This window comes from Sesamum indicum, linkage group LG1 (assembly GCF_000512975.1).
Source record: "Sesamum indicum cultivar Zhongzhi No. 13 linkage group LG1, S_indicum_v1.0, whole genome shotgun sequence".
Classification (NCBI taxonomy): domain Eukaryota; kingdom Viridiplantae; phylum Streptophyta; class Magnoliopsida; order Lamiales; family Pedaliaceae; genus Sesamum; species Sesamum indicum.
The window spans coordinates 9,571,330-9,591,018 of record NC_026145.1 but is presented as its reverse complement, the minus strand read 5'-3'; the positions used below and the strand labels follow the sequence as shown (position 1 = coordinate 9,591,018).

The window sequence follows — 19,689 nt, the reverse complement described above, 5'->3', positions numbered from 1 at the left end:
AAAATTACATTTACAACTAAGCCTTTATATAATAATAGATATAAACTACCACTATAAATCTCAACCCAACACAAAGATTGAAAATATGTGTGTAATGCCAACTATATCATGAAAAATTATTAAAAGAAATTCAATGTAAAGGGGAGCACAAGGTCAAAAACTGAACAAGTGGGAGGTGGATTTTTAACCCTTTTTTATCTCAAGGCATGAAAAGTCAAAACCGAAACTAACCCCCCCGACGCCACAGCATATTCTCAAGCACCGGGCCCTATTCCCCCACAGTAAGAAAAGGAAACAGTAAAAGTTAAAATTAAAAATCGCATACCCAACTCCTCCGCTCTCTCTCTCTAGATTATAACCCCCTTTCTCACAAACCCTAGCGCTACTACTCTTTTGCTCAGTCTTTCCCCTTCACTCCACTTCTCCCTCTACGAACCCAAACCCCAATCATCAACTTCTCCGCCATGGCTTCCCGGAGGCTCATAGCCTCGCTTCTTCGATCCTCCGCCGCCCGTCGCCCCAGATCCCCCTTCCCCTCTGCTCCGAAGCCCGGTCATCGCCCCTCTCCTGCTGGACACTTTCTCCACCGCTTCGCCGCCCACTACGCCACCTCTGCAGCTGCCCCAGCGCCTCCGTCCTCCAAGCCGGCTCCTAGTGGTGGGCCTGGAGGCAAAATCACGGATGAGTTTACGGGTCAAGGCGCGATCGGGAAGGTGTGCCAGGTTATTGGTGCCGTCGTCGATGTGAGGTTCGACGAGGGTTTGCCCCCCATTTTGACGGCGCTGGAGGTTTTGGATAATCAGATCAGGCTTGTTTTGGAGGTGGCTCAGCACTTGGGTGAGAATGTGGTGAGATGTATTGCTATGGACGGTACTGAAGGGTTGGTTAGAGGCCAGCGCGTGCTCAACACTGGTTCCCCCATTACTGTGAGTTTGGAAGACTTCAGCTTTCGTTTTTGATATCATTTCAACTTAGATTTTGTTGATAATTTCTGTTTTTGGTGACACTTGACTGAATTGTTTGGAAATGGGTTTCTCGATTTCTAGATGGGATCTCGATTTGAGCTGGATTAATTTTCTTCTTTTTCTTCTTCTTTTGCATTTTTGTTTTTCGGATTGTTGGGTGCCTGAATCTCTGGATTTTTCTGTTAATTTAATGCAATTGATTGTAAAATGGCATTTTTTTATTTCGGGAATAAAGAATTAAGTCATATTTTGAGTTTTGATTTGGAGTTTTATGATTATCATTCTTGGTTGAATCTTATGGATCCGTTTATTCCACCGAAGCAGGGATTTGCCATTCTCACTTGTGTATTGAGATTACATTTCATTATTTAAACAATGGGATTGTTCTTTTATCAAATGGTTTCTGCATTTCCAGAATACTTGAATTCTAGTAGCAGGATCACTCATAATTGTTTGTACAATTTTACTTTGAGTTTGAATGGGTTTTCTGTATTAGGATACTTGCTATTTGTTCCCTTTGGTCTTACTTGCTCGTGGGTTGTGATTGCTTCTAATTTCTTAGGATATTGCTTCATGTCACATGGTAGAGTTAATTTCTATTCGATAATGATTTTGCACATCTGCTTGTAATTGTAGGTTCCTGTCGGTAGAGCCACTCTGGGACGTATTATTAATGTCATTGGAGAGCCTATTGATGAGAAAGGCGACATTAGTAAGTGATGGTGTTATTTTTTCAATAAAAACAATCATTTTATGATTGAAGGAGGGTGCAGCTTTACTAACAAATGAGTGATGATGCAGAAACTGAACACTTTTTGCCCATTCACCGTGAAGCTCCAGCCTTTGTGGAGCAAGCTACAGAGCAACAAATTCTTGTCACTGGTATCAAGGTACTTGATAATTCGTTTGATGACTCCTGCTCACACTGACTCACTTTTACCATGTTGCGCTTATATTCATTGGGTTCCTTGTTAGATGCTGATATTAATTTTTTCTTTCTTTTCTATAATAATGCTAGGTCGTCGACCTTCTTGCACCGTACCAAAGAGGAGGAAAGATTGGACTGTTCGGTGGTGCTGGTGTAGGAAAGACTGTTCTTATCATGGAACTGATCAATAATGTTGCCAAAGCTCATGGTTGGTCCTTTTTGGGATGTTAGAGCCTTAGTGTGCTTGATGCTCTGATCTTACTGTTGCTTATCTTCCTTGCCAGGTGGGTTCTCTGTCTTTGCTGGTGTAGGAGAACGTACTCGTGAGGGTAATGACTTGTATAGAGAAATGATTGAAAGTGGTGTCATTAAGCTAGGTGATAAGCAGGTAGGCATCCCTCAATTTTTATTATACGTGTTTAAAATCAAAATTGCTATTACCTTTCGCATTACATATCATTGTTTTATCTTTTATCAGGCTGACAGCAAATGTGCTCTAGTCTATGGTCAAATGAATGAGCCCCCGGGTGCTCGTGCCCGTGTTGGACTTACTGGATTGACCGTGGCTGAACACTTTCGTGATGCAGAAGGGCAGGATGTGCTTCTCTTCATTGATAACATTTTCCGTTTTACCCAAGTGAGTTTGCATTTTTTAATGACTGTCCAATAAGTATTCTATGTTTGTTCCCCATGTTAATATTACATTTGGTCTGAACTTCACAGGCTAACTCAGAAGTGTCTGCTTTGCTTGGGCGTATCCCTTCTGCTGTCGGTTATCAACCTACTTTAGCTACAGATCTTGGAGGTCTTCAAGAGCGTATCACAACAACTAAGAAAGGTTCCATTACATCTGTCCAAGCCATCTACGTGCCAGCTGATGACTTGACAGATCCTGCCCCCGCAACAACTTTCGCTCACTTGGATGCCACAACTGTGTTATCTCGGCAGGTATACAGAATTTTCTGTAAGTTGCTGCAAAGAAACATCATTTCGAGCAATGATTTTGATTGTTGGTGGTGTTGTTTGTTACAGATTTCTGAGCTGGGTATTTATCCTGCTGTCGATCCTCTTGACTCAACTTCTCGCATGCTTTCACCTCACATCTTGGGAGAGAATCACTACAACACAGCCCGTGGTGTACAGAAAGTTCTTCAAAACTACAAGAATCTTCAAGATATTATTGCAATTCTGGGAATGGATGAGCTCAGCGAAGATGACAAATTGACTGTTGCACGTGCTCGCAAAATTCAGCGATTTTTGAGCCAGCCTTTCCATGTTGCAGAAGTTTTCACGGGTGCCCCTGGCAAGTATGTTGAGTTGAAGGAGAGTATTAACAGCTTCCAGGTAAGAATTATATATTTGAAGTTCGTGCAAGATTATTTGCTCTGTTTTCTATTTTTTATGCCATCTTTATGTTTTCAGTTGAAGTTGATAAATTTTGACACTATTTTCTTATTGTATATACTTCTGAGGAAAATGGCATTAGTCTGAATTTGTTAATCTTTCTTTAAGAGTTTAAGCTCTTGTAGCTGACATATACAGAATTGTGAACTTTTTCGGCTCAAGACAAGCTAAGACTTATCTTTTCATGCCCCCATTTCTCTAATACTTTGTTTCTAGACATGATAAATTTTGTTTTCTGATTGTGGAGTATCCTGGTAGTTATACTCAACTATTGCTGTTGAATTTGCATCTGCGATGGTCCAAACTGTCATCTGCTGTCATACCCTGATGCATTCCCTTTTTTGTTTTTTTTTTGATATGGTGCCTTGATGCATTCCTTGATTGTTCTGCAATAGGGAGTGTTGGATGGAAAATACGATGACCTTCCGGAACAGTCATTTTACATGGTTGGAGGAATCGATGAGGTGATTGCCAAGGCCGAGAAGATTGCCAAGGAATCTGCTGCTTAGATATAGACCAAAGTTTTTTAAAGACACTTCATCTTGTCCCGTTCTACTGATAATTGCGAAAATAATTTAGTTCTTGGCAATGCCAGCATCAGGAGTTTTATTTTGTTGGGACCGAAATTTTCCAAATGTTATCTTCCTGTTTTATATGTGGTGCGGTAAATGATACAATTCTGGAGCCAAGAGGGCCTCCCCTGCCAAGCCCCCATTTGTCTTCTCGTGTGACACAATAAGGGGGGGTTGAGATGGCGGACTTGTATATTTTTGCTTGAATTTATCTTCTGAATATTGGATGCGCTCGCTCTGAAAGTTTATTCACTTCTCTGTTCAAGGAGGCTTATTCTTGGATCAAGTTGAGTTAGTGTGGTTCGGTTTCCTGGGTTGATTTGTACTGCCAAATTTGATGCCCCCTTGATTTGAACGAGTAGTACTTAGAACATTATTGTGAAGTTATAAGTGTTCCAGTGTACCGTAATAAATAAAATTGAACGCGAGTTATTTTTTCATTCTAGCTCCCAGGTTTTTGCTTATGTATTTACGTACTGTATTCGGAGGCCGTTGGCCGTTGGTGAAGCAGCACCCTATGCTATTGTGTGAAAGTGGCGATTCTCATAGTAAAATCACCTGCTGAAATAAGATTGATAAATTCCACTTCACTTTTGTCTTGGAGTTGATTCAAGTACTTTGCTGAACCTTTGAAAAATATAGGGTGTGTGTTCTTAATATTAAGTGGGTTTAAAATTTATCATAATGATAGACAAAATACTTAATCTAAGTGTATAGATTGGGATAATTATATTTTTTTTATCCCTGTTCCTATGGTTCATTTATACAAAGTGCTACTGACTTTTAAAAGATTACACATATAATTGTTAGAAACGTTAATTTTATTTGTATGAACAATTATATTTTTTTTAAAAATTATATATATACCCCAAAAGAATATCAATATCACTGTACATGATTTTTGTAATTACTTAAAAAATATAAATAACTTATATTAGATAAGGGGAGGCAAATAAATTACCTTTAGAAATTTATTGTTATCAATTAACTTAAATTTGTGCTAATTATAAATTTGTTTAATCAAATTAATAAAATTTTTAGTAAATCTTGTTTGTCATACAAAATAAATGAGAAAATCACATCAACCCAACAAATGGAATGACTAAATCGAGATGTGCCACGTAGAAATTGCACAGTAGCTACAGCGGACCAGCGCACACGCGAACCTTCCCACTCCTTCACCCCGCCGCCCGCGGCGGGCGCTTTTTGGTCGCCTCTACGACAAACTCAAACTGTACAAAATCAACTATCCCGAAACATCTCTATTTGCCCAAATTCCGTTCCCCCCATTCAGCTCCCATGCTCCGTTCTCCACCCTGTCTCTCCGCCACCTACCCATGACCCTCTCCAGACTCAAACCGCTCCGCCGCCTCTCGCACCACCTTCACCGCCGCAGCCTTGCTTTAACCGCCGCCGCCGTCCGCCAAGACACCACCCACTGGACCCAAACCCCGTTGGTGAAGGTCACTCCTGCTGCTGAGTCGTTATTCCATATCAGCGTCGACATCTCCGATTACCCCGAGCTCGCCACTTCTTATACTAAAGCCGGCCAATATTTACAGCTTCGTCTCCACGATCCCCGCACCAGACCAGCGTTCTTCGCCATTGCGTCGCCTCCGTCAATTACAGCCTCGGAAGGCGTTTTCGAATTTTTGGTGAAGTCCATCCCGGGCTCCACAGCCGAGCTCCTTTGCGGGCTACAGAAAGGTGATGTTGTGGAATTAAGTCCGGCCATGGGAAAAGGTTTCGATATCGATCGGATCTCCCCGCCGGAGAATTATCAGACGGTTCTCATTTTCGCCACGGGATCCGGAATCAGGTAATTACTTGTCCAAATTTGTTAGAATTTTGGTATATTTGCCAAATTAACTTTCTTTTCCCTTTCTTTGTGGATGTTATACATTAAATATTTTTCATTTATTCTTTTCGTTGGACTTCAGTGTGTGGTTTCGATATTTATATTTTGACCTCGACTTCGGATGTCAAATCTCGTGCTTGGATCCATTTGAGATTGTATGTTCTAGTCCCTTGGACCTCTTGATAGTTGGTTCCTGGTGATTTTCTCAGGTCTAATGTTCATTTATGACAAACTAATCTTTCACTTCGAATTGAAGTCAATACCATTCTGGGAGCCCCAGTTTAACTGAAGAAGAAAGTTTTAATGTAGCACCATGATCTAAATATGGTTAGAATCATGTTTTTAACCATTATTAAATGCTCCCTGGAGGTGAGTATTCATGCAAGAAATGTCTTACAGAATTCAAGACTGCCTTCTTGTTTCAGTTTTCAAAAGATCAGTTGGGGAGAGATTTGTCTTGAATGGCCATTAGATGATGGTTGGTGATTAGGCTTGCCATAGATTTCTTTTCGGTGGACCCAATTGTCTTATAGATTTCACTTCAGTGATAGGCATGTCACATATTTTCTATGTCCTGTGTCCTTCATAGAGGAGCAATACACTATCTTTTGTGCTTACTCCGTCAATCAATTGCTCACCTGGTTTTGTTTGATTTATAATGGAGAACTGGCATATGATTAAGATCAATTTTGCTGATTATAAACATGGATTATGTGAAAATTGATTTTACCTTACACTTGTATGGTTGTATAGTATCAGTTCAACATTCAGGAATCTCCACAACATTTTCTAATTAGGAAGTCACCTATTTTGATCATATTTCCTAAAAGTTGCATTGCGTTCTTTCCTCCATCTTTTTTATTCATGTGTTTCTGTCTTTATATGTAGCCCAATACGATCTTTGATTGAGGCAGGCTTCGGTGCTGATCGGAGATCTGATGTCAGACTCTATTATGGTGCCAGAAACCTTCATAGAATGGCATATCAGGTACAACTGCTTGCTTATTCTGAAGAATTGTGTGCATTTCTGCAAAGGGGTTAATAAATAATGTCGAATTACTGTCTTTTGATTCAAGTTTTATTTATATAGTGTAAAATTCTTGTAGGAGAGATTTAAAGACTGGGAATCTTCTGGTGTGAATATTGTGCCAGTGCTGTCTCAGCCAGATGATAGTTGGATAGGGGAGCGAGGTTATGTACAGGTTGTTAAAACACTTGCCTTTGAGGGCAATGTACTTGATGTCTCTTTTGTTTGTTAAATTCATACTATTGCTTCTGCAGGCAGCGTTTGCTAGAGCGAAAAGAACCTTCAGCCCTCGGTCTACTGGTGCAGTGCTCTGTGGGCATAAGCAGATGGCTGAGGTTTGTAGCTTTTTCCAGCAATGATTGAACAAAATCAGCTATTCTTTGATTGATCTTTCGGATAGTTTGCAGATATATTTCCTGTTTTAGATTATTGTGTGATAGTGACTAAAATATGCAATCAATAATAGACCTGTCACACTAATAGGCTTGTGTTTTCTTTCTTTGTTGTTGTTTTTTTTTTTTAAAATTTCTGAACCACCCTTCTTAAATCATCATTTGAGGTTGCTTTTGGCAAATTATGGTGTCATGTTAATATCAACTTTTCTGTACATATGATTTCAAGTCCCTGCTGTCAGTTGAGAGGGGTTTAGGATTCAATGTATTTCTGCACAAGGGAATATGAGACGTTCTTGACCCATCATGGCTGACTCCATTGAATCAGTCTCCTCGCCAATAACACAATCAAGATTAAACATCAGGGCATGCTTATGCGTAGGGCACATGCTAAACACTCGAACATACACACATACCATTAACTGGAGATGTTCTAGACCAGGCACACAGTGGGGGCAAGGCAAGGGGTTTAGTGTAGATTGAGATGGGGATTGGGTTGGATTATGTTTGTTTTGTGGGCAGAAGCTGTCTTTGCTTTGAACAGGATCCCTGATGAGGAGGAATTTATCCGTACATGTTACAACTGTAAGTCTTCTGTGAATCGCATATTCTCAGACTTCAATGAGAAGTTGGAACTAGATGGAACTTTTGAGGTTGACTTGTTCTAAAACAAGGACAGAGGGCCAGAAGGGTTTGATCAACACACCACTGTTAATCAAGCTTTGCTAAGAGCTTACTCAGATGGTTGTGGCTTATTGGATGAAGGTTAAATAGCGCACAAATTAAGAGCATAAGGAACCATCATTAATGGTGTACCCAGAGGGGGGAGGTGATCACGATTTGGTGGAATGAAATTACGAGGTGCATGTTTACTGGGATATTGGACCATAAAGTTTCAAAAATGCTTTAGGTTTAGAATGTGTGAAAATAGCATTACCATACTATTCTTCTATGGTGAGAATTAGAGATTCAGAACTACTTTCTGTGTTCCGAGGGCCAAAATTTTCGTTTTGATGATGCGTGCAGAATACTGATTATTATTACATGCTTCTTGCAGGAGGTCACTTCTGTTCTTGTATCAGATGGAGTGTCAAGTGAAAAGATTTTGAAGAACTTTTAAGAACCATATGTTTGGAACGTTTAACCATGTATCATTTTTTTTTTCTACATCTTGTGCTAAGTATTGAGGATCAGCTTAAATTACAGAATAAAACCATCTTGTCAGAATATGAGCATACATCCACTTGAAGCAGGCATCCAGTTTAGAGGGTAGTCATCACACTCAAGTTTGGTGTTTCAGCATTGAGTAAAGGCATTAGTCCTTATCAGTGCAAGCAGGCATCCTGTTTAGAGGCCTAACCACTGCACTTGATTTTAGTATTTTATTATTCATATTTTTCGAGGGTCACAGGTCAAGTAACCGACTATTGGTCCTGTATTTGCGATATCTTAATTTAGAAATACATCTCACAGAGGAGAGTTTCCCCATTTGTTTTTACATACAATGTCGCGTGTAATCATGGATACTTACATTTGTGCTTCTGCTGTTGGCAGCAGCTTTTTATTCTGTGTCAACTCAGTCCCTGCTTCGTTTCAGCACTTTTAGCTGGTCATTTACTGTATCCGCACAATCACACCACAAAGCTACACTGATGTGCCGATGGACATTGCATTGAGGCACATTTGCATGCCTAGGAAGATAACACCTTTACAACGTACCCAGATTGAAGACCACAAATAAGATAGAAAATATATAATCACCAAAGATGAGTATCCGACTGAACATGAATTTCATCTGTTAAGGCTCAAGTTTGCAATAAAGAAACAATTCCACCTATCTTCCAGCAGGCACAAAGGCCGTAGAGTCATAATACAGTCTCAAACCACAATTCATGTTGAACACAAACCAACACATTCACTAAATGAGCAACATAGTAATCAACAACAGCAACTGTCTAAAACAGTTGGTGACTGGCCTTGCAAAAATCTACACTTTGATCATGTGCCTTGGCATGGCTGTTCAGATCTACTTCTTGAGAACCATTTCCAATGGGTTCGCCGTTGGGATTTGCAGGCTGTGATGCTTTGTCATCAGGATTTGCAGGTTGTGCCACTTGCTCTTTGCTACGCAGGTCTTCAAGCGAACGTGGGTGCCCATTTCTCTGATGATGGTGGTGATGATCATGTCGATGGTGGTTCTTTCTGTTCCCTATTCTACCCTGTTCATCATCATTAGATGACCTCTCAATAGATCTGCTCCTCCGGTGATGCTTGTACCCATCAGAATCGGAAGTATCATGACTATAGGATCGTCTATGATGTTTGCGGTGCTTCGAATGACGCTTCTTCCTGACAGCGTCCTCATCACTTGAAGATTCTGAAGAGCTGGAGTCTGATCTTTTGTGATGCTTTCGGTGTTTCGGGCGGCTTTTTTTCCTATCATCATACTCATCACCAGAAGAATCTGAATGGCTAGAATGAGATCGTCTATGATGTTTATGATGCTTTGCGTGGTTCCTTCTTCTGATTGCATCATCATTCTCGTCACTGGAAGAGTCTGAAGCACTTGAATCAGACTTTGAAGCATGCCTGTGTTTTTTATGGCTACGCTTCTTCCTCTTCTCTTCTTCCAAGTCAGTATCATATTCATCACTGCTGTCATCAGAACCAGAGGATCGCCTCTTTGGCTTTTGCTTGGATTTCCTATCCTTCCTCTTCTCATGGTCACCACCATCAGAATGACTGTGCTTTCTTCGCTTGTGAGACTTTTTCGCTCTCTTTCTACCCTCGTCATGGCTATCAGTTCCGCTATCTGAATCAGTCACAGACACAGACCTTCTCTTATGCCTAGCCACTTTTGCCTTTCTCTCCTTGGCTTCAGCATCAGCTTTTGCCTTTGCAGCTGCCTCGAGTTTCTGTTCCCATTTCAATGGTGCTTCTTTCTTTGCCAAAACTCTCTTTTTCTTCTCCTCGACCAACTGCATAAATTTCTTGGCATCCATAAACACAATCCTACCTGCATTTGGTATGATGATGACCGGAAGTACATCTCAAAGAGAGAAGGAAACAATGTTAGTTCTTCCATCATAAAAAACAAACTACCAAAACTAACAAAAGATTTAATATAAAGCTAAAAAGAGACATGCAACTCCATTTTAAGAGAGACAAAGAAGAAAAATCAACAGAAACTGCAATATGCACCAAGCAGCCCTCATTCCCTTTCATTCAGATGTGTAGAAGGTAATAACTATTCCATTGTAATTTTTTCCAAGCAACTCCACAACCACCAAAAACCCCAAATCACATTCAGATAAATTTCACTGACCATTTTCTGACCCTTTGTGCACGCATAACTTGCAAAGTGGTTCAGTAATTAGACAAACGAATTTAACCACCTAATCACTCTAGCATAAAAGAAAGATGAAAACTTTCTCTACCAACAAAAAAAGTCGCAAAAGAAATTCAGCATAAATCAATATTACTCGGGCACCAAGAGAGATCTTAGACAACAATGCCATAAAAATCAGAATCGGGTTTTCTTACCTTATGACAAGAACAGATATCCACAACAGCCCAATAGAAAGCACACAGCTCAACGACCACTTCGCTCTACAAAACCAAAAGGCAGAAGGATGATCAGGATAAACCCAAAACTGAGATATTTTCTTCAGTTACGCAAAAACCAAAACCACACAGCCCAAACTCTAACATATTTATAGGGGGGAAGAGAATAAACCACACGTCAAGATCACATAAAATACCAAGCATGATTACTCCAACAAGAAAACAAACACACACAGCTGAATAAACCACACGTCAAAATCACATAAAGTACTCGAACAAGAAACAAAAACCCTAAAAACCGAATCTTTTCAAACGCAAGAAATTTACATTCCCTTCTCAAAACCTTATTCAGCGCTCCCAGGTCGATAATCTACAGATCGAAGAAAACAGACGGAAAAAAAAACCGAAAAAAATCGAGGAAACAAGAACCCATCTAATTCGTGAAAGTTCAATTGAACCGGACAAGCCCGTCCAAGAAAACCAACTCCAAATCACACATAATCATGAATCAACGTGAATGCAGTAGAGTAGAATACCAAATTTCCATACCTGGCGACCAGATCTAACGCTGCTTGTATTTGGGGAAGGCTTCAGAAGTTGGAGGAGCTGTTATTGACTATTTTGTGAGCTGCCCTTTTCTCTAGAGGGTTCGATAGCCGCTGCGAACTGCGTATTTATAAATGGTAGGAGACGCGTTTTTGCGGAATTTGAATTCAACGTAAATTGGCAAAGCGGGTTTTGCACGGCAACGACACCTTTGATTTATTTCTTATTACTTTAATTTTAATTAAATATTAAAAACGAGCAGTTTTCTTTAATTTCAGAATAGCCCCTGAAATCCATCTAATCTAATAACATACCCCTCTCTCCCTCGTCTTTCTTTTCAGCTAAGCAAAAACGAAAACACGCCATAGAAAATTCCACCTTCCATTGACCAGAAATCTCATCAACTCCTCATACCAAATTAATTACTCAGAAATTTTGATCCGGTTTCAGTTACTTCTGATCAGTACTTCCGTTCCTCCGCCACTGTACTACCAGTACTAGCTATGGCGGCCCCGTCGTCCACCACCACCACGAACATCATGCTTGCGATCGTCGAGAAGAAGACCAGCTCTCTCGACCTCTATAGGCCGCTGCGCAACTTTATAGTGATTAATTATTCTGAGCGTGAGGCGCAGAATTTGGAGGACGATCTCCAGACGCTGAAGCAGCTACGCTCCGACGTCGAGCGTGGTGGGACAGCGGATTCTCCCCCGGCTCGCCGTGACCTCCTCCAGAATTACTATAAAGCCCTTTGCGCGGTGGAGTCCAGGTTCCCGATCTCGCCGGACAAGGATCACGTCAATACGGTGACATTTACGTGGTTTGATGCTTTTAAGCCTAAGCAGAAGGCTTCGCAGCAGAATATTCATTTAGGTAGGTACTTGTATGGAATTTGATTAGATAGTGACTTTGCTTTCTACAATTTAATATCATTGGCGCGAGGGAAAGAAATGGTATGTTGCTTGCTTAATATTTACCATCTCTTGTGCGAATGCGTGATTTCTCCATTCTGGATTTGGGTATTGTATGGAAAAGTGAGCTGCTAAAGCACGTGGTGAAGTCTGCTGATGCTGAACCTGCTTCCTGATTAAAATGATGATCAAGAATCAAGTTTTGATTTTTGCATTGATTTAGTTTAGTAGGTCTTTTGGTTTTGAGTTCCGTACACTAGTTTTAATCCAGAGTTACCCTCTACATTCTCATCTAAGGAATTTGGAGATAGCTAATATATAGCTTGAATAAGTACTATGAAACACTAAAACCTGTTAAGAACAGAGGTGAAAATTGCAGAAAACTTCAAACTCAGCAGAAGGGGGATAGGAAAAAGATGAAGAACAGAGAGGAGGTGAGAGAAGTAGAAAACTTAATTCATTCCATAATTGCTTCCCCTTACACATTCCTTCTTTTTACATGGAGATGTAGCAAAATGACAAAAGTAAATTAAAGCTGAAACCTAATAAAAACTGCAGAAAAATGTAGCATTGTCCTTCCTCTTCAGCTAGTGATTGGTGGATCCATTTCCTCAAAAAAGGACTTAAAAAACGGCAACTCCACAGTAGTGCCAGCTACGCTCATCATCAACCGTCCACGTGTCCTCCTGTCAGCTCGGTTTGGGTACGAGTTGCCAGAGTGAATTCCCCAATTTCTTCCCGCTGTTGATTGTGCCCTAGCTCCTCCAAAACGACGTCGTCGAGAGTTGGGATTTTTAATTCATCTCCAATCTCAGGCGTGCCCTTGATCGAACGGTCCAGATGTGCCTCTTTGATCAAATGGTCCATTTCAAGTGTCACGTTTTGGCTGGAAAACACGACAAAACCATGGACATAGCACATTGATTCACAGGAATTTAAATCAGAAAGAGCAAAGAGGAGCCTGTTACAATTAATTTACAGTGACTGAAGATACCCTTTTTTCTGGCACAAATCTCTTGATAGTAGTTGTTTGCTCATGCATGAATTTCCAATTTTTTATTTTGCTACCTGCCAAATGATATCTTCTGCATTCAATTCTTGTTTCTGTAACCTTACCCAAAATACTTAAACTTGTGTAGAAAAAGCCGCAGTGTTGTTTAATTTGGGAGCTGTGCACAGCCAAATTGGACTAAGTTCAGATCGATCTGCAGTGGAGGGAAGGAGACAGGCTTCACATTCATTTATAGCAGCAGCTGGAGCATTTGCATTTTTAAGGGATAATGTAGCCATGAAGGCATCTGTGGGGAGCTCAACCACCCTGGATCTTTCGGTGGAGTGTGTGGGGATGCTGGAGCGGCTGATGTTAGCTCAGGCACAGGAATGTGTATATGAGAATACTATAGCTAAGGGGAGCAGTCCTGGAGTCTGTGCAAAGATTTCAAGACAGGTCTTGGAAACTGAATATATTCACTTTCTCTGTTAGTTTTTTTTTTTTTCCAAAGTTATTAGGTCAATCTACTTTTTCAAATTTCATTGATCCTTCCAATCTTATTAAATGAAAGAATGAGGCAGCAAGCTTGTGTGAAAATTCTGCTACTCTTTGATTATATTGAACACTAGGAAAAGGCATCCTGGTCAAATTCCACTGATTGTGAATGCCGTCTGGCGGAAGTGACTTTTAACATCTGTACTGTAAAAAGGGATTTGGTTCTTAATGCCAAGAATGATTTTGAATTCTTTAGGTTTGGGGGCCTCCCTTCTGAAAGTAACAAAGGACACTTAACTTCAACTGCCTTGGTTGCAGGTTGGGCTATTTTATGAGGAAGCTCTGGCAGCATTACATGTTGCCCCTTTGAACCAGCACTTTGACAAAGCTTGGATTGCGCATGTTCAACATAAGGCAGCTTTATTTTATGCAGAGGCCTGCTATAGATATAGCTTAGAGCTGCATGAGAAGGAAGAGATTGCTGAAGAAATTGCACGTTTGAAAAGTGGGGTCAATGCCTTGTTGGAGGCGAAGAAAACATCACCCAAAGGAGCCGCTCAGCAGCTACTGGATGCAATTAATAAACTAGAAATTAATTTAAATCGTAACCTGGAGAGGGCTGTGAAGGAGAATGATAGGGTCTACCTGATGAGGGTTCCTCCTGTGAGTTCTTTACCACCACTTCCCACTTTTTCCATGGTTAAGCCTATGCCAATGAATGAGATCTTGGATGCTAGCAGGGAGAAGATGTTTGCCAGTCTTGTTCCTGATAGTAGTGCAAAATCCCTTTCTAGGTATACTGAAATGGTTGATGAAATCATTAGAACCCAGGCCGAGAAACTGCAACAGGGAAGTGAACTAGCTCGAGTAAGACTGAAGGAAATGGATTTGCCTGATTCCATTCTTGCATTGGAAGGGAATTTTACTCTGCCAACAGCTTTAAAAGAAGATGTTGAGGCAGTACAGATTTGTGGAGGCCCGGCTGGTTTAGAAGGTGAGCTCCAGCAACTTAAAGATTTAAGGAGGGTAAACCATGAGTTGTTGGTGCAGACGGAGGAGCAGTTGCAGAAAGAAGCAACAGAGGATGCACAGTTCAGAAACCAATTTGGAACTCGGTGGACAAGGCCACAATCCATTACCTTAACAAAGAACTTGCAGGACAGATTAAATAGGTTTGCCGCAAATTTGAAGCAAGCTGCAGAAAGTGATGCTCGGATTGAGAGATCTATCAGAGAACATTCTGCACTTTTATCTATCCTTGACTGCCGTCCAGTAAGCATTTTGAACTTCAGTGATAAATTTCATCTGGCATATTGATGCTTTGCATCTTGAAGAGTAGTGTCTGAAGCATCCGGCGTGGTTAATGTATTTGTTCATGGAGAAATTACCTCTGTACTTTTGATTTTCTGCAAACATTTTGTAAGGTGCTCTTGTCAACTAGTTGTGTTAAATGTCTGACATGTTTCATGCTAGTTTATATGATTAATCATCTAATAGATCACGCAACCTTGAGACCACTGCAGGTCTTCATTTGTTGTGGGTCTTTCTGGCACCCTATTAACTCAGGGCTCTTAATTAATCCTTTTATTTGTGGCTTTTTGTTAGATTGAATCTGCCCTGCCAAGTCTTGCAAGGCCAATAATGTCTCTGGATGCAAGTGAAGATGCTATAGTGGGAGCCCTGAAGCAGAGCTTGGTAAGTTCATCTTACTTGGGCTATGATTTAAATGTTTGATCCATCAACACTATATATTCAATATAATTTGTGGCCTTTTTCACTTTTCTTTCTACTTTAGTTATCTGACCATATCTTCAGGATTTACAAACCATATTCCACTAGATAGAGGTCGTGTAATATTAGTATTTTATTGATTTTAAAACTATTGATCAAAATATCACACTCGTTTTTAGGTGGATTGCCATAAGTCACATATTAGTCATTTCTGAATTCTGAATAATTTTAAAGCTACCCTTCTCTGAGATGATTTGAACTTGATGTCTACAGTCCTCTTTTTCTTGGGGTGAAATACAAATTTATTTTTGTGGTTTAATATAATACTTTTTACCAAGGATTAAGTAGTTTCAAATGCATAGGAGAGAGGCAGAGTCCTAAGATGTATTCCAAATCCCTCGAGTCAGTAGAACAGTCAACTTAGAACATATTAAGAAGCATTACTATGGAAGCAATCCTTCCATCAAGCTAATGGGAACCCACATGGTCGGAATTTAATATACACTCCTGAGATCCTGGCTACTTCCTCACATCACATCAATGTGAATAGAAGTATTCGAAGTTGAGGCATGCACACAACAGCTTAAGAGTCTTGGTTTTATGTAGAGAACTTTGGAGCAAATTTTTTAGTACACTTGTGTTTCGCAAATTAGGATCCGACTTGGAATATTGGTTAATAACAAGTGGTGAAAGACTGTAATATTGTAGTTTATTGTTGATTTCTACTGAGAAATGTCATGCCTTTGGTGTTTTATTTGCTGCAAATGATGCTGACAATTCGAAAAACGAAATTTCTTGACTCTGGAAAAAGTAGTTGATTTAACCGGCTGCAAATTCATGATGAAAGCAAATGTGCTGAACCTTTCTCCTTTAGTGTCAGTTTACTTTGGATGTGGTGACAATATGCTTATGATTAATTGTTTATGTTTGCAGAGGCAATTGGAGACTCTTGGTGCTCAGAGGGCAGGTCTTGAGGACATGCTGAAAGAAATGAAGAGGAAGGTAAGGTGGACTTGGCCATTATGTTTTTGTTAGTCTAGCATTCTGTCCTAGGCCAATTGCACTGGGTACTCTGCTGCTTCGGTTCTGTATCTTCAGTATAATGCACCTGATTCAGCCCTGCTGTGCTGTTGATCAACTGATGTTGATATGCACAACTCCTAAGGAAATATATATAAAATGTCATACTGATGATATGATGTGTTCTTTGCTTCAACTTTGAGATCAGGTCCTTTTTGAGTTATGAAATTTAGCTCTTTGCCCTAACTGTTCATTCTTGCGATGAATAAACATCTGGTTATCAATGGTTTATTCCAGTTGTCAGTTGCTAATGTTTTTATTTGCCTGCATCTGATCTGACTGTGTACTTATTTTATTACTTAACCATGGATTCAGTTCAAAAGTTAGCATTAGGTTCAAAGAGAAATTAGCTATCTCAAAATTCCTTTAAACCATCCTAATATAATGGTGCAAATCTTGTTTTCGGGTGATACATGGCCATGAAGTCCACACCAAACACAAGTTATAAGTCTTTATCTTTGTTCTGGCTAAGAACAGCTGCTTTGGTTAACTATGTCTATCTAGCAAATTCAGTTAAGATGTATAATTGGAGTTAACTGATGTACCTAACATAATCTTATTTTGTCTTACCTTTTAATTCTCTCGGATTACCTGCTTAACTTCTTGCTCTTTTCTCGTGCTCATATTCAATGTTTTTGCTTAGTGTGCTTATTGTATGTGTATCAGGATGATATACTACCCAAGTTGATGACCTCCACAGGTTCCCATGAGGATCTCTTTAGGAAGGAGATATCAAAGTACGATCATGTTTGTGAAGAAATTGCTAAAAACCTTGAAGCTCAAGAACAACTGTTGATGCATATTCAGGTTTCAGTTTAGCTCATTATGTTAATAACCTTTAGTTTCACATGTTCCCCCAATCCTTGAGGACTAGCATCGCCTTCTGCCTATTAAGCTTCATCTTAGGTGATATTGTTGTTCCTGGTGTGTATTTCTTTTGAAGTTATCTTTTCCAGTGCACTGTAGATCAAACATGGGCAGTAAGAACCCTGTTAGGCGTTGACCTCTCTCTGTCACACGTGCACGCACTTTTGCTTACATGTGTTCGTATCCACACACAATCACAAATGGTGTGCAGTACATAATCAAAAAGTTTAATTTGAATCTTGGGCTGCATTACTTTTCAGCCCTCCCTATATAATGGTCAAGTTTTGTGCAAGTTGTATTTGTTATGCTTATTGTGCCATTAATATTTAAATAATTATATGCATTCTCTAATGCATTCTTTAAACTTCTGTAACTTGTTCTCATGGATTCTAAAAGTAGAGAAAACTTGATATTCTGGGCTCTGGCAAAGTAGCACTGATGGCTTTTATTTAGGTAATATTAGGCATTAACTAATTCATTCGTTCTTTTCTACCCTCGGTACTTCTGTATGAAATGGTTTCAATTTGGGAATTAATTCAAAGCTGACATGTCACTCAAGAAATTGTCCTTTAACATGAGCTTATGTATCTTGTGCAGGCCCAGAATGATGAGTTTGCTGTTATCTTTAACCTTGAAGATTATAAAGGTAAGCTTGCTAGGTATACTTTGTGGAATCCTGTTCTACATGTCCGTTGGCCACACTAGAAAGTTGGTATGCTAGATTTTAACATTCCTTTCGGTAATGTGTCTCATTTAGATTTTGGTGTTTGGTGAATTTGTTTTTAAATGGAGTTACTGCTTTTTGGTTTCACCCTCCAATAGATCTCTGTATGCTTTTTGCTCACCTCTGGAGATTTATTTGAAAGTATGTCGTCTTACTATGTGCAAGTATTCTCTTAGTAGCTATACTTGGTGAAGTGGCAATTTGCACAAGATTTGTCCAAACAATGATGAAAGTACTTATTTTCTTCTGCATGTTATTCTTTTTCCTTCCTAAAAAAAATTCTGATGTATGTCGAGTTGATTCTTTTCTTCCCTGCGCACGCCCCTATGGTTATAGGGATGATATCATGATCTGTTCAAGAAGACAGTATCTAATAAGCAAATAACAAGCTTAGTCCTGATGTACTTGAGAACCAATCCCTTTATTATCTGAAACATATTGAACAATTTGTGTGACTTGGAACATTTATTCCTTTATCATGTTTTTATGTAATCCTTTCCTCTGTGTTCATACTTCCTTGCTTTCAATCCTTCAGCATCTCGTGAGAAAAGCTACAAACAGATTGAAGCTGCCATAGCTAAATTCAGGGAAGTTAAGGAGAACATCAATGAAGGACTGAAGTTCTATGTTACCCTTCAGGTGTGAAACTGTCTATCATTTTAGTCTATCCTGTTTTGTTCACAAGATCATTTCATTTGTTCTCTTGAGTTTTCTATTTCTCCCTGAAGATTGAGTTCTTCTGTATTTATGTTTTATGTGTAACAGGATGCTATAACAATTGTGAAGCAACAATGCAGCGACTTTGTGATGACTCGAAGTATCCAGTGCCGAGAAATGATTGATGATGTTCAGAGGCAAATAGCAGGTCTTAGTTTTCAGGATGGCAAAACCACCGCTGGCTACTCATATCCTTCGACCGGGCATGCTCATCTGACTCAAAGATCCAATTCTCAACCAGATCCGGGGAACACATCAAATACATCTCATCCTCAAACTCCCATTTACCAGCCGCCTCAGCAGCCAACAGTACCTGCCTACACTCAAAGTCCTTATGGCTCCTCTCAACATCTGCCCCCACCCTATCATGCTTCCATTTCAAGTCCTCCGTACACTCCTCCCCCAAACCAACATCCTACAGTGAGCCATGAATATGGGCATCCAGCATATCCCGGTTGGCAGGGGCCATACTATAATGCACCTCCTCAGCAAACTGGATCTATGCCTCCCGCTCCTTACACTGTTCCATCTCCGTATCCACCTTCCCACCAGAGCGGCTACTACAGGCAATGATAAGTTTTTGTTTAATGAGTCACCTTTTTTCTCCTCGTCTGTGGAATGCTGTTGTATAGTTGGATTCTAGATCTAGCTGTCATTAAGTCATTTGGTAATGATGCAACTTGCGGCTCACATCATGCAATAATATACAGAGTGCTACTTTCCTCCCATTTTAGTATATTACTGTATCAGACATTTATGAAGCGTACTGCAAAATACTGCTGTTGCAATACAATTGCGTAAACAATCTTCATATGAATTTCTCGCTTACTTCACCTGAATTATTTTGGTGCCTGCTTCGATCTTGAACGGTTCTTGATCTTAAAAATGTTATGTACACCATTGGTTTGAGTTAATTG

The 19,689-nt window shown here is 39.9% G+C and overlaps 4 protein-coding genes across 5 annotated transcripts; 3 read left to right on the top strand and 1 right to left on the bottom strand.

The window, feature by feature from the left end:
* On the top strand, positions 348–4,309 carry LOC105160332 (ATP synthase subunit beta, mitochondrial). Its single transcript, XM_011077665.2, has 9 exons — positions 348–926; positions 1,602–1,677; positions 1,767–1,855; positions 1,984–2,101; positions 2,178–2,281; positions 2,372–2,530; positions 2,617–2,841; positions 2,926–3,237; positions 3,693–4,309. Exons 1-9 carry the CDS (start codon positions 465–467, stop codon positions 3,804–3,806), a joined length of 1,659 nt encoding a protein of 552 aa, XP_011075967.1. The 5' UTR covers positions 348–464; the 3' UTR covers positions 3,807–4,309.
* LOC105160312 (fruit protein pKIWI502) lies at positions 5,002–8,721 on the top strand. Its single transcript, XM_011077637.2, has 5 exons — positions 5,002–5,688; positions 6,616–6,715; positions 6,834–6,929; positions 7,009–7,089; positions 8,204–8,721. Exons 1-5 carry the CDS (start codon positions 5,207–5,209, stop codon positions 8,264–8,266), a joined length of 822 nt encoding a protein of 273 aa, XP_011075939.1. The 5' UTR covers positions 5,002–5,206; the 3' UTR covers positions 8,267–8,721.
* On the bottom strand, positions 8,945–11,403 carry LOC105160318 (sarcoplasmic reticulum histidine-rich calcium-binding protein). 2 transcript variants are annotated; one of them, XM_011077647.2, is made up of 3 exons: positions 11,260–11,403; positions 10,690–10,755; positions 8,945–10,195 (listed from the first exon to the last, which is right to left on the bottom strand). In XM_011077647.2, exon 3 carries the CDS (start codon positions 10,146–10,148, stop codon positions 9,102–9,104), a length of 1,047 nt encoding a protein of 348 aa, XP_011075949.1. In that variant the 5' UTR covers positions 10,149–10,195; positions 10,690–10,755; positions 11,260–11,403; the 3' UTR covers positions 8,945–9,101. The 2 variants fall into 2 exon arrangements, with proteins under 2 accessions (XP_011075949.1, XP_011075957.1); XM_011077655.2 differs by having other exon boundaries at positions 8,945–10,162.
* LOC105160302 (ALG-2 interacting protein X) lies at positions 11,554–19,605 on the top strand. The gene is made up of 9 exons (XM_011077625.2): positions 11,554–12,129; positions 13,307–13,614; positions 13,972–14,925; positions 15,259–15,348; positions 16,318–16,386; positions 17,131–17,271; positions 17,929–17,977; positions 18,591–18,694; positions 18,821–19,605. The coding sequence occupies exons 1-9, from the start codon at positions 11,760–11,762 to the stop codon at positions 19,343–19,345; spliced, it is 2,610 nt and encodes an 869-aa protein (XP_011075927.1). The 5' UTR covers positions 11,554–11,759; the 3' UTR covers positions 19,346–19,605.

What these genes read in the sequence shown, in the direction of transcription:
- LOC105160302 (XM_011077625.2), top strand. Translation starts at nt 11,760, where the DNA reads ATGGCGGCCCCGTCGTCCACCACCACCACGAACATCATGCTTGCGATC. An exon ending in CTATCCTTGACTGCCGTCCA is followed by an intron (nt 14,926 to 15,258) that starts GTAAGCATTTTG and finishes GCTTTTTGTTAG; the next exon opens with ATTGAATCTGCCCTGCCAAG. An exon ending in AACTGTTGATGCATATTCAG is followed by an intron (nt 17,272 to 17,928) that starts GTTTCAGTTTAG and finishes TATCTTGTGCAG; the next exon opens with GCCCAGAATGATGAGTTTGC.
- LOC105160332 (XM_011077665.2), top strand. Translation starts at nt 465, where the DNA reads ATGGCTTCCCGGAGGCTCATAGCCTCGCTTCTTCGATCCTCCGCCGCC. An exon ending in TGATGAGAAAGGCGACATTA is followed by an intron (nt 1,678 to 1,766) that starts GTAAGTGATGGT and finishes GTGATGATGCAG; the next exon opens with AAACTGAACACTTTTTGCCC. An exon ending in CAACTGTGTTATCTCGGCAG is followed by an intron (nt 2,842 to 2,925) that starts GTATACAGAATT and finishes TGTTTGTTACAG; the next exon opens with ATTTCTGAGCTGGGTATTTA.
- LOC105160312 (XM_011077637.2), top strand. Translation starts at nt 5,207, where the DNA reads ATGACCCTCTCCAGACTCAAACCGCTCCGCCGCCTCTCGCACCACCTT. An exon ending in GCCACGGGATCCGGAATCAG is followed by an intron (nt 5,689 to 6,615) that starts GTAATTACTTGT and finishes CTTTATATGTAG; the next exon opens with CCCAATACGATCTTTGATTG. An exon ending in TTCATAGAATGGCATATCAG is followed by an intron (nt 6,716 to 6,833) that starts GTACAACTGCTT and finishes AAATTCTTGTAG; the next exon opens with GAGAGATTTAAAGACTGGGA.
- LOC105160318 (XM_011077647.2), bottom strand. Translation starts at nt 10,148, where the DNA reads ATGGATGCCAAGAAATTTATGCAGTTGGTCGAGGAGAAGAAAAAGAGA.